The sequence below is a fragment of the Candoia aspera genome, chromosome 3, assembly GCF_035149785.1.
Source record: "Candoia aspera isolate rCanAsp1 chromosome 3, rCanAsp1.hap2, whole genome shotgun sequence".
NCBI classification, from domain to species: domain Eukaryota; kingdom Metazoa; phylum Chordata; class Lepidosauria; order Squamata; family Boidae; genus Candoia; species Candoia aspera.
This window is the reverse complement of record NC_086155.1, coordinates 186,830,916-186,844,332: the sequence shown is the minus strand read 5'-3', so window position 1 is coordinate 186,844,332 and position 13,417 is coordinate 186,830,916. Positions and strand designations below refer to the sequence as shown.

The 13,417-nt window shown below is 35.9% G+C and overlaps 1 protein-coding gene across 2 annotated transcripts in view; it reads left to right on the top strand.

The window, feature by feature from the left end:
• STK3 (serine/threonine kinase 3) overlaps positions 1 to 13,054 on the top strand; it is a 151,037-nt gene extending 137,983 nt beyond the window's left edge. For both annotated transcript variants that reach the window (XM_063299543.1, XM_063299544.1), the window contains exon 11: positions 8,896 to 13,054. In XM_063299543.1, coding sequence (XP_063155613.1) covers positions 8,896 to 9,054 — 159 coding nt within the window. In that variant the 3' untranslated portion in view covers positions 9,055 to 13,054. The remainder of the gene's footprint in view (positions 1 to 8,895) is intronic.
• Positions 13,055 to 13,417: the final 363 nt, after the last annotated feature.

Sequence of the window (13,417 nt, the reverse complement as noted above, 5' to 3'; positions counted from 1 at the left end):
ATAATCCAAGAGAAATGTAAAATCCAGGCTGGTGGGAGGGACTCTAGGGTGCGAGCCATCCCCAAGAATGGTTATTCCCTTTCCCACCCCAGGTGAGACGCCGAAACCAGGTCTTCAGGGCCTTCCGGAAGGTCAGGAGAGAGGGGGCCTGCCTCACATCCGGGGGCAAGATATTCCAGAGAGCGGGGGCCACCACAGAGAAGGCCTGCTTCCTGGACCCCGCCAGACAAAATTCTCTTATGGACGGGGTCCGTAACATGCCCTCTCTGGATGATCGGGTGGGGCGGGCCGATGTAATTGGGATGAGACGGTCCCTCAGGTAACCTGGCCCTGTGACATGTAGGGCTTTAAAGGTAATAACCAACACCTTGAATTGGACCCGGAAGCAAATTTAGTTGAAATGACTTCTGTGTAACTCTGCCAGTGTTCTTTAAGCAATGTTGCTTTATTGATTAGACTACATTTTCAGGAACCAAGTAATATCAGTGACGCAGAATGTAATTAACAGCGACATCATGTATATTTTTACAGAAGTGAAGCCCAGTACATTCAAGAACTTAAAACTTCCAAGTATTATCTGTTAATTTGCTAGATTCAGTTCAACAGACTGTCAGCTGAAAAGACTCCTATAGACTCATTGATAAGACTGAAAAGGAAAAATGAGGGCTAAAGAAAGACACCTTCTTTAAAATGACTTTAAGTCATTTTTATAGTAACCTGCTGTGGTGGAAACTGCATGGGGACAGGAGGAACAAGCTGGTCTCCCATCAAAGCCAATAGTGTAGCCTTGCTTGTCTTCACTCTCATTTCTGCAATCTGATGCAATGGCCATTGCCAGGTGACCAGCAAGGGAAGGAAGAACGGATGCAGCTAATCTTTCAGAAGAGTCAAAGGAGCTCAAATATTTCCTATCCCCCCCAAACAGAGATGTTCATGGGGCAGGGATGTTGAGATGGTGGCTCTCTGTGTGATGCATGTAAAAAGAGGGTAGGGCGTTGATCACATGGTCACAGCTGCCATCTTGACACCCCCTCCCATGGCCGCTGCTGCCTCCAAGTGTATTTGTGTAAAGATAGTATGCAATAACTTAAAGAACAACACCCTGAACCAACAGAAAATTGCATTTCCTCTCACTACTAGACTTATGTAGTCTAGTAATACTGATGAGTTATAAAACATGTTATTTAAGTTATTCTGGAAATAGGACCTTGCTGTCTATTTGAGGAGTGCCCTTAAGGGTAAATAGAACTTCAAATTCTATTTTTTTTTTTAAAAACTTTATTAACGTTTCAGGATACAGGTAAAATACAAAAATATAAAAAAGACTGAAGAAAGACTAAAAGAAAAAAAATAAATTAAAAAAGTGCAGAAATAGATGGAAAAAAATTACAAAAGGAGTGACTTCTGACCTTCTCCAGCACAGATACAAATACACAATACACTAACCTCTTACTCTAATTCTAACCATAATAAACATTATTTCTATAAACTATAACAACCTAATCATCAAAACCCAAAATCAAACTACATTTTTTTCAGTTACAAGCAGAAAGTCCAAAAGTGGTTTCCACGTAGAAACAAAACTAGACAAATTATTTTCTCTAATCAATGCTGTCAGTTCTGCCATCTCTGCCGGTTTTATTAATTCCACCATCCATTCTTCCACTGTGGGAATCTGTGAATCCTTCCACCTTTGTGCATACAAAAGTCTTGCCACTGTTGTTATATACAAAAACAAAGCCCCAAATTTTGTTTCCAGTTATTTGTCCATCAAATCCAAAAGAAAAACTTCTGGTTTTAATTGTACATTCATCTTAAGAATCTTTTGAATTATAATACATATCTGCTCCCAATATTTCTTAGCTTTCTTACAGGTTCACCAAAGATGGTAAAAAGTACCTTCACCTTGGGAACATTTCCAACATACATTTGATACCCCCTTATACATCTTTGGCAACTTACCAGGTATTAAATACCAACAGTACATCATCTTATAAAAGTTCTCTTTCAAATAGTAATTCAGTGTAAATTTCAAACCTTTGTCCCCCATATTCTCCCATTGATCAAGCATGATATATCCAAAGTTTTTTGCCCATTTGATCATACAGTCTTTAACACATTCATCCTCCATGTTCATTTGCAATAGTATTTTATACATCTTAGTAATAACATGCTCATCATTACTACATAAATCCATTTCAAATTGGGTTTTTTCATTAACAAAATTCTAAATCATCTTGTCCAAATTAAATCACTCTGTCAGTTGTGCAAAGTAAACCAATGAGAAGTGTGACCCTCCATTTCTAACTGTTCTTTTGTTTTCAGCTTAGGCTCTCCTTCCACAAAAGTTAATAGCTCAGCATATGTCAGCCAAGATGATTTCACACTCATCTCTCTTCTTAAAAAAGCTTCCTGGGGTGATAACCATAAGGGTACATTAGGAGACAGTCTTGTTTTATATTTACTCCAAACTATTAGTATGGCATGTCTAATAAAATGATTTTTAAAATCCATATTAACGAACTTTCTCATACCATAAACAGCTGTGCCACCTGAATCTCAAATCATGCCCTTCCCATTTTGATGCTTGCTGTTTGCTTTGGATGAAGGAGTGGGTGACTTTGAGGAATAAGAAATCACTGGATTTCTTATTCCTCAAAGTCACTCACTCCTTCATTGAAAGCAAACAGCAAGCATCAAAATACAGTTTCAAATCAGGTAATCCTAAGCCCCCTCTTTGTTTAGCATCTTGTAAGAATTTATACTTAATTCTTGGTTTTTTACTTTGCCCCAAAGTCTTTCAATTTCTTCATCAGGTGCTTAATATCATTCAAAGGATCTTCTGGGGCCAAAACTAAATCATCAGCAAAAGCCCTCAATTTATAAAATTCCTTTTTAACCTTCATACCCTTTATTTTTTCATCTTGTCTGATACCTCTATTTAACACTTCCAAAACTAGAATAAAAAGTAAAGGGGACAAAGGGCATCCTTGTCTTGTCCCTTTCTGTATCTCACGTGGTTTGGTTAAGTCACCATTAACCTTTTGTGCCTTTTGAGGTGTATATATCAACTTAAAAGGCCGAAGAGCTTGAAATTCTATTCTGAAGTACAATTTTTCAGCCAGGTTTTCTACTGCAGAATGTTTTGTTTCAGTAATGTGCATTATTTATTTTAAAATTTAAAAGCTGATGCTCATTAAAACATGCTGGGAAGAAAGGTATCATAGTATTTGGCAAGTACCTTTGTGGAGTTTCTTGGGAATTCTTTGGACATCCAAGGAAGAGTTTTGATAAATTGCTCATGCTTGGAATGTAACATTTCTAAACAATATTTCCAACAGTCTGCTGTTGGCTTTAGAGTGCTGTGTTTGCTTTCAAAATCCAGTGCTGCTGTTTACAAAACAGTTTCTCTGTGTGTACCACATTATGACATTTTTTAATCCAAATATTGGTTCTGCCTACCTATTTGGCACTTGAATGTTACAATTGGTGCTTCAGAGGGTTTTTGAAAACACTCCATGATTGTTCCAAGCTGCAAAGTGCCTAATTCCAACAATTCTGCATCTTTTAAAGTAGCAGTTACTTCTAAAATGTACTTTTTATACCGTTTTGTCTGTGTGTGCGTGCATGTGTGCGAGCACCTTTGTGTCAGTGTTGACACCTGGCAACTGCCTGGACTAGTCCCTGCAGTTTTCTTGGCAACAGTTTTGGAAGTGGTTTGCCATTGCTTTCTCCCTAAGGCTGAGTGAGAGTGACTGGCCCAAGGTCACCCAGCTGGCTTTGTGCCTAAGGCAAGACTAGAATTCACAGTCTCCTGGTTTCAGCCTGCTGCCTTAACCACTACACCAGACTGCTCTCACTATTTATACTAGTTACCTTATAAATGATTGGGTTTCCAACCAGCAGTGTTTGATTTACAAGACAAATGTGATATTGACAGTGCTATATAGGATTTTACCAACTTAAATGCTTCAATTATTCCCCGTCCTTTTATGTAGAAAACAGAACACTTATAGCATGACTATTCTGTTTCATTTGCTATCTTTGCTATTGTAACACGAAAGAAAGCTTCAGTTTTTGTTAAAGGCAGGAACAGAAACATCAAAGAAGAGATTTCAGGGTTTAGCTGTATGAAGAAATATCCGTTTTGTAAAAAGAGAGCATGAAACAGCTTATCTAGGATATATTTGATTTTTCTGCAGTTTTCCAAAAGGATGGTAAGAAAATAGATGCAATGAGTTCTTAACACAAGTGTATTTATCTACCCACTGCATAGTTTCTCTAGTTGGTTAGGTAAACTTGGTTAATTCTGTTGCTATGATGCAAAGAACTTGACTGCATCTGCAGAAGTTCTGCATACTATTTTGTTGTGCTGGATGCAGTGACATCTAGGAAAATCTGTTGGAACAGGCACAGAAACTTGTAAAGCCTCTTTACATCTGAGCTGAAGATTTGTGCATCTGTTTGCAGAACGCAGGTGGCCCTTGTTATTCTCAAAAATTCATTTCCAGCATAGCAGTATTAAAACGGGAGGTACTTCCTTATAACTAAGAGAATGGCATCAAATAGTGCTGCTTGATTTAGAAGAAAATGCAATTTTAAAAAAAGAAACTGTCAAAATGTAATTTAAAGACCTTGCCCATTCTCTTGCAGCTGTCATATTAGAATGCTCTGTAACCTCTTTTTCATAGAGTAGAGGTTGGTTGTTGTAGGAGATTCTCAGTAGTAATGTCATTGTTTCAAGCAATATTTTACAAAAACAGGTGGGATTTTTTTTTTGCATCCCAGATTTTTTTTTTCTGCTGTACAACTTAATTAAAGTATGATATATGTTTTCAGTTTTGTAGACACAAGGATATTTTTGGACTACAGAGTAGCTTCACCAGGAAATTGTTTTTATCTGATGAAGCAATGGAGTATTCTTGCCAGAGTTTTCTTCAACAGGAAATAAAGTTTCTGTTTAATCCTTCCTAAGTAATCATGATGGAAATAATCAAATGGATAGCTTTAAACTGTCCTTTATGAGCTGAACTGAGTAGTTTATGGATTTTTATTCTTAGCTTTTACTTACTTAATAACAGGAGTAAAGAGGAAATGATTTAGCTACACAATTAAACGTTTCAGTGAATGCTTGTTCATTTTGGTGCAAATGCCTTTTATAGGGAAGAGTTGTTACTGTAGGTTGAATCATTATATGGTGAGTTGCATTTTCTGCCTACTACATTATTTTGATTTGTGTACGCATACATGTGCATGCACATTTTACACAGCATTCCTACCATATCTGAGCTACAGAAATTTGTACAATCACTAGATAGTAGCAGATGGTAGTAGAGAGTTAGTTTTCTGTATCTCTTTGCTCCCACCTAGTGGTTGATTGGATATTTGGAGCCTGGATATGGTAGCCCCGGCAAAGGCATTATACTGACAAAAAAGGGTAAATTTTTATTATTTTAAAGGAAGAGAGAAGTATATTTTATAGCTACAAATATTTTCTATTTTTTAGTTATTTATTTTGTTACTATTTCTATTTGAGTCCATCTCCTTGGCATAGAGAAAGTAGTAACAATTTTTACTTACAAAAATTAAAGTGTATTTTAAAACCCAGTTGAAGACTACAGCTAAACATCCTTAAGCATATCCCTAGTTTCAAATAGTATGCTGTTGATAGTAATCACATTCTTTAAGTTTTTCCTGCAGTGAATTTTTGAAATTTTGTTGTACTTTATGATTCTTACTAATATTTGCTAATAGTTATCCCAAAGTATTTTCAAACATGTAGTTTTTAATCTTACAACTAACTCTGTTTTAAATCAGCCTGATCACAATCTCAGTTTTTTAATCTTTTATTTATTTGATCTTTTCCTGAACTAGTTTTCCTTATATTTAGAGGCAATGCTGTTGGAAATACTGAGTATCAATTAACTTTGAGGACAAGTAATAGATGCTCGTGTTGATTCTTTAAAGCCTTTTTAAAAAATCAGTATGGGAACATGATTGGCATACATACATGCACACATACAGAGACACCAGCTTTGACAGGTTCATGATGATTTATTGCCCCGGGATGGTGTAATAAATATCAATCTCACTCTTTTGTTTTTCATTCTGAAACTGGATTATTTCCTGCAAGCGCAGGTGGGTAGTCCCAGCCTGGAGCCCCAGCTTGGTTGACAAGGCCCCAGTATCATCAGGTCTCTGCATGAGTCTTTGTAAATAACCTTTATTATCAATTATCTTTGTAAAACTCCTAAGGAATTAACCAGGTACTCCATTTTCAAAATTGCTAATGTATTATTCTGAGAGGGAAAAAAAGCCTTCCTCTTCTCCTTAATTTGGACCATTTTTCAGGTGGATTTTATCTTCCTAAACCAATTTGCCTTGAAATAAGTGTGGGAGTAATCCAGTGAAATATCTATATTTAAGGGGGGGGGGGGAATGCTTTGAGGCCTCATTAGCATAGCCAGTTCTGTGCAGTCATGAGTTTGCAAGAAACTACAAGTAGGCATATGAGAAAACAAATTAAGAAGGCGGGAGATAATAATAGTTTTTCACAACATCACATCACAGTTTTTGTCTTCTTTATATATGAAGAGAAGTAGAGTTTTGAGTAAGCTTTGCTTAAAAGCTTTCCTCCCATTCCTATTTTTCATTCTGAGTCAGTCTTTTCCCAACCAACTTCAGTTATTATTAGCTTCCTGGAGTAAAGCAGGGTAACAACAAAATAGCAATAGCCATGAAGTTTAGCCCTTACACTAGCCCTACCTACTGTGAGCAGTCAGTGTAAAATCATACTATGATCATCATTTTGTCGGTGATGGTCATTTTGAGAACTGCTGAGAAATTCAGGAAAATTAACAGATTGTTTTCTCTATTTCTTTCCTGTTAAAAATCATCAGGATGACCAAGGCAGTTTTAATTCTGAAAACTTACCAGAAGAAATGGGTCTAGATATATTTTATGCCATTTTATGCCATTCAGTCAGTTACGGTTGGAGCAGCATGTCTAGTAAAAACAGTCTTAGCCTCATGCTCTCTAGATATATCAGAAGCTGAGTCCCCATAATTTCTACCCAGGCTTTCTCCATATTGGCTGGAAGTTATGAGACTTAAAAGACATCACTTTTGGAGGATTCCAGGTTAAGGAAGGTTGTCTAGATAAACCCTGTCATCCAGAGTAGGGTGTTTGATGACAACCTATAATATCTCATTTCAGAGGGTTCCAGGGATGCGGTTCTTAACAATGGCTTCTTTTTAATTTAAATAGTACAAACCCTGCCTTTGAATGTAGCCATCCAAAAGAGAGTTGAGGTAAAGCATGTTGTGTTATGAAGCCATTCAAACCTCCCAACTTCATTCTCAGTGTTGATGATTGAAATTTGTCCTGTAAGGCTTGAACAAAGGATGATATGGATGCCTCTTTAACTCCAGTATAATTATGGGATCCAAACTGAATTAATTTAATCTTCAAGAACTGTACAGACTTGTACTAGCAGGCTTTTGTGATTCTAAGTCTTCCAGAAAAAGTGCTAGATTGCAAATTTATATTATTTACATAATTATTTTCATCCTATTTTCAGTTTCTGTCTTCAGGAAGAACCTACAGAATAAAAGAAATGCTTTATACAAGAGAACTCAAAAGTTTCAGTGATGTCTTGGCTTTGGTATTCCAGGCTAGTTTTATCAGAAGTAAATAATGCACAGTAGAGTAGATGATACATAGCAACTTCCACCAGCCCTTCTTCTGGTTAAACTGTTAACGATGAGGAGAAAAATATCAATATGTCAAAATATCCACCAACATGATATGGGAAGCCAAGTTCAAATGTTTGTACCTGTTAACTATTGCTAATTTTGAATTTTCATTTTTTTTTATTGATCCTCGTTCAGAATTGGTTTATTTATTTATTTTCTATCCCACCTTTATTATTTCAATAAATACAAATAATATCCTAGCTCTTGTATCTGTGTTTGAACTCTCTATTAATCTTTGGTTAGGCATTATTTTATTTTGCATGTGTCATTAAAATGTCATTATTTTTTTAATCCAAATCATACAAATCTATATTCCCATATGCCTCAGCCCCATGAAGGAAGCCACTGGTTGATATTAGTTTAAGAAAGCCCAGATTGATGGACTTAGACATTCAGAATCCTGTTTAATAGTTGATCAGCCTTTGGTTTTTGCACCTCATAAAGGGTAGGCCAGCTCCATAAAGCTGAGAAAAATAAACCAAGATATATATAGGAAAGGGCTTGTTCAATGGTATGCTCTCCCACTCTCCACTTTTCCCTGGCCACTTTTTGTCCAAATACTAAAATTTAGTTGTCTTTGTGTTATATGAGAACTATTAAATTAAAGTTTTAAAGCAGCGTATGCAGATCAACATTAATATTAATAATTTGCTGGTACATAATCACAAGATAAAGTGAGAGAATGTCAGAAAGTCACAGCTCACATTGAACCACAAGGAAGTGATCAAAGTGGAAAACAGAATTATTTCAGCCCTATTGGACCACCTTAGTCGTTTTTTACAAGTTGATTTAACTTCTGTCATAAACTCCTTATGCTTAGTTATCAATATATTTTCATACATACTAATTTTTAAAAAATAAGTGATTCAGTACTGCATACCCTCATGTGTGTCTCAAAATTTTGAAAACCATCTATCCTGCAGCTAAATGCAAACTAAACTGAATGTAATCTGCTGGTTGATAAATAAGGATAATTTCCTGACAGTCCCTTGGGTGAGGTTCATTCGCTGTTTGCTAAGTCATTTTATATAAGAGACTGTGAGAAAAGTAGACAGTTACATATTAATTTGCAGCTTCTACTCTGGGTGGAAATATTTTTTATTAATGAAATTTTACTATGTTTCTGTTCTTTCCTGAACAGCTAAAAAACCTAAGTTTGGAAGAGCTGCAGATGAGATTAAAGGCTTTAGATCCGATGATGGAGCGTGAAATTGAAGAGCTTCGTCAAAGATATACTGCTAAGAGACAACCAATTCTGGATGCTATGGATGCAAAAAAAAGAAGGCAGCAGAACTTCTGATTTCCTTACTTAAGGAGATAATGTTACAAGTGGATGTGGACACTGGGAAAGTCTTCGTAACTACAGGTTTTGGAAGACGAGTCCTTTGAGCTTTGCCACAACTAAAGCAGAAGTACTAAAGGAAAGCACGTCAAATGTCCTTGAGCCCAAGTGAAAAATCTGCTCTGTTTTTCATGTTTTAATACAATAGAAGTTTCACATTCCTGATCTCTTTCAGCAGGGTTTCAGTAATGCTGTGTGTTATGCAGTAATGAGTTGGGGTCCTGGTAAGACTTAAAGCTATTTCAAATTTTCCAATTAATGCAGAACTTTAAGTGGCAATGTAGGCGCCTATCAGTTAAAGGCATATTTATTCTACATGCTTAGGTGATTTATTTATTTTTATGCTTAATGTTTCTTAACTATAAATGGTGCTTGCAGTTAGTACTAGTGGAAGCCAGGGCAAAATAAGTTAAGGGTATGTTTATGGTCACACTCTAAATGGAATGTATTGCTGTATTAAGGCCTGACTCAGGTAAAGAGTGTTAGCTCCAGCTGGCTTGTGCAAGCACACACATGGGCCTCATGGGGTTTTTGGTCAGGAGCTTGATGTTGAGCGTAGAGAAATACTTACATAAGGATGGAGCATGCGGTCTACTCCTCTACATGCTTGGGCATCTCTCTTTGAAAATAACAGGGTTATCCAGTCTTAAGCAATTCCTTTTTTCCAGGGGACTTGCACTGGAAAAATTCCATGTGGGTTTTGTCTTAAGTCTGTCCCTTTCACTTATATTAGGCAGGATCTTACAGTGTAAGAAACAAGTGCCTATATACTGTGTGTTCTCTCCCTCCTCCCTCCCCCTTCTTTTTAATGTAGAAAAAATGCAGATCACTAATCTTAATGGTGCATATTTCTATCTGTCACTATTTTCCATTTTTCATAATTTTCAATATCTCATTTGGCTCTATAATAAAGGTTATCTTTTTCTAATAAGCTAGCATGAATTTTTTTGCTTACTTTTCCACTCCACTTACTTTTCCCCCCTTATTTTACTGAAATTTGGAAATCTTTTCCTATTACGAGCACACTCTGAGAAACACTAATTGAAAAGCCAAAGAACATTACTCTGATTCCAGCATTCTTTCGTGTTTTCCCTTAGTTTTCTTTTTTTCCTGGTAGTTTCCCTGTCAGCAGCTCTTCTTTGTAATCATTTCCCTGGTAATAGGTTTGTTATTGTAGGTATCCCAGTAGTGTTGTATAGATCTTTTTGTCTGTTCTCTCGTGTGCTTTCTTGGAAATATACCCTTTAAATTGAATATCTTCAATATGTTATAGAGTCCCCCTGGTTTTTGATTCATTCTTCTATCTAGTATGTGAAAAGTATTTTATTGTTGTCTGTATAGACAGCTACTTTTGTATGCTTATGGAATCCATTTTGCAAGTCATGTTACAATTATGTTAACAGGGACCACAGGTTTATTTCATCCTGACCTTCCCCCTCACCACTAATTTACATGGTAAGATTCTGAATTTTAGTGAATTGTCCATAGTCATTGTGAACCACTTACATTATGCACTGAAAACTGGAAAACCACATAGCATATTCTGAAAAGCCTTAAAATAATTGAAATAAATTACCATTCCTTTATATTTCAGCTGAGAACAATGTTACCATGTGTATGAGTACATGTGCATAAATTGAAATAAAAAATATAAATAAAAAATCACTTAACCTTTTATAGCTTAAAAAAGCTGCTATAAACCCTAATTTTCTTAATGAATGAAATAGAAAAAGTTATGGTGCAAACTCACTGGGGCTGATGTCTCCTACTGTTTTTCATATCAGATTTATTGCGATGTACTGTACTGTGAATTTTTTTGGGGGGGTAAAGCATCTAAATCATTTTGCTATATATCTGCTAGAAAGGCAGATATATAGTTAGTTATAAGTGATTCTAATGTGACTTATAAACCTTCTTCCTAATACACTTTATAATAATCTGTGATACAGAAGGATCCCAAGGCATATGGGCAATATGGGCATCCTAAATCCCAAGCTGTTGAAATGCCAGCAGAGTTGTGTGTCATAATAGCTGCCAAGACTGTGCTAGGGTCTGTAGCATGCAAGTAGGATAGAACTCAGCAGTCAAGAATGATTCCTAAGTATATGACTGCATAGGTTCCTAGATCTAAAAGTGCAGGAACCAGCCATGGTCCCACCCTGAAAAAAAATCCCAGTACTGAAAGAGCAGCATCAACAATTGCTGCTTGAATTAGTGGAAAGACCAACGTTTGCTGCTAGCAACAAGGAGTTCAGAACCCCCTTGTTTCATACAGAGCTAGGAGTGAACTGTTGCAGCACAGGCTTACCACTGTGCACTGAGAAATGTGCTCCGTGTAATGAGCTTAGTCCCAAGCAAGTGTTCATTGTCCAGCAAGACCCCTTCTTTAATGTCCTAAGTTTTTCAGAGCATTTTGAAATCTTGTACATTTTTAAAGAAATGAATGTCTAAATCACTTCTTTTTTGGATCTGTGAAAAATACCAAAAAGATTAATCAGGGCATCAGCCTTGGCTTTTCCTGGTGTGCCTTATGCATAATTGACTTTAACCAATTAAAAATTACTTGAGTCTTTCTTTTGGTATTGCTTTGATTATTATTAACACAGTGAAATCCAGAAGGGCAATATTAAAGCCAGCTGCTAGGCTAAGACATAGCACTTGGAGAGATCTCTGATCAGATACTAACATAGTTTTGACATGTACATTTTGTTGTAAGATATGCACAATCTTCACTCTTTCCTCATGCTGTCCTTTCCTCTCTTCTTGACTTGCCAAAGTTACCCAGGAAGTTTTTGGTGACTATAACCATTAGTTTTCCATTGCATCCAGGTAGCAAATGACAGTTCAGAACAAGCCAGTAATTTACAGATAGTTGCAAACTGTCATTTCAGCTTGTGTCTTGCTCTGAAGCCACCTGTAGTTTCCAGGTGCAAATATAATTGAAACCCATGATTATGTGAAGATATCCTGAGTTAATTGCAATACACCAAGACAGGAAGGGACAAAGCCAGGATTGAAGGCATGGGCACAAGACAAATATTTTTTATTTCCAATATATTTTATTTTTTTGTAATGCTTGCTTTAGCCTTTGCTGCGTATAATTGACTGGTGTTTTAAATAATTGTTGATTGTTTTATTGTGTTGTTTTAAATTCGATTTATATGGACAATTTGTGCTTTTATTATAAATTAAGCTGAGAGATGTTAGCTAGCAGATGAATGATCATTCTTAGGATAAAATAAAATTATATATATTATCTGCAAGCAAGCAAGCAAGCAAGCAAATATATATATATATATATATATATATGTGTGTGTGTGTGTGTGTGTGTGTGCGCGCGCGCGCGCGCGCATGCATGCATGCATGCTTAAAAAGCTGCAAATGTTACATCCTGATTGGGCCAGTGAATATCACACTTGCCCTCTCATTCCAGAAAATGGAACTATAGTGAACACTGTAGTTAAAAGGTTTATTCTTTTAAAAAAATCATTTTCTAAAGCAAATGACATTGCAGAAGTAGCACACAAAATATACTGTTTGGAATTCCCTTAATTTCTCTACAGTTAGTTTAGTATTATAATCAGTTTGAGGAGATAATTTGATTTTTATCACTGTTAATGGATCAGGCAACAAGTTGTATAATAAAAATGAAATTTAGGGATAGGAGTTATATGCAGTTGATCTTTATTATTTCATATTTATTAATGTTTATTGAAACATACATTACTTGTGCCCCCAACCACTTTTATTTCTACTGAAAATATCTTTGTAAAATACTTTTTTTAAAATTAAATCTTGCAATAAGTCTAGCATTGACCTTGTGAAATTTTAACTGTTTGGTTTATGGTTTGTTTCCTGTTTCACATATAAAAGTTTTAATGTTTTAAAGTACAGTTTCCCCCAACCCTGAAAGATAATTGTTTGTTAGCATTTTGAATAAAAAGTTATTTTCCATCAATGCCTGATCTAATGTCATTTCAACTGGCTTTTTTAAGCTGCAGTGTACTAAACACACTTACTGGAGAATGTTCAATCAAACTTGGTGGGATTTACTTTTGAATAAACATGCTTGGAATTGTAGTTAAGCTACAGTCTTAGACATGCTTACTTGGGAGTAAATTCCATTGAAATTGAAGAATTTAATTGTAGATGTGCATGTTTTAGAACCAATGCAAATGCTTGCCAGCTTTGCTTAGAATATTGTTTGTTTTAATGGCAAGTCTTTGCATTAAAGTTTTCTCTAGAAGACACCAATGGAAATCATGTTTAGTCTGCTATTTGAAAATCAGATTGAGAGTGATCTCCCAGAAGCTGTGTTAAA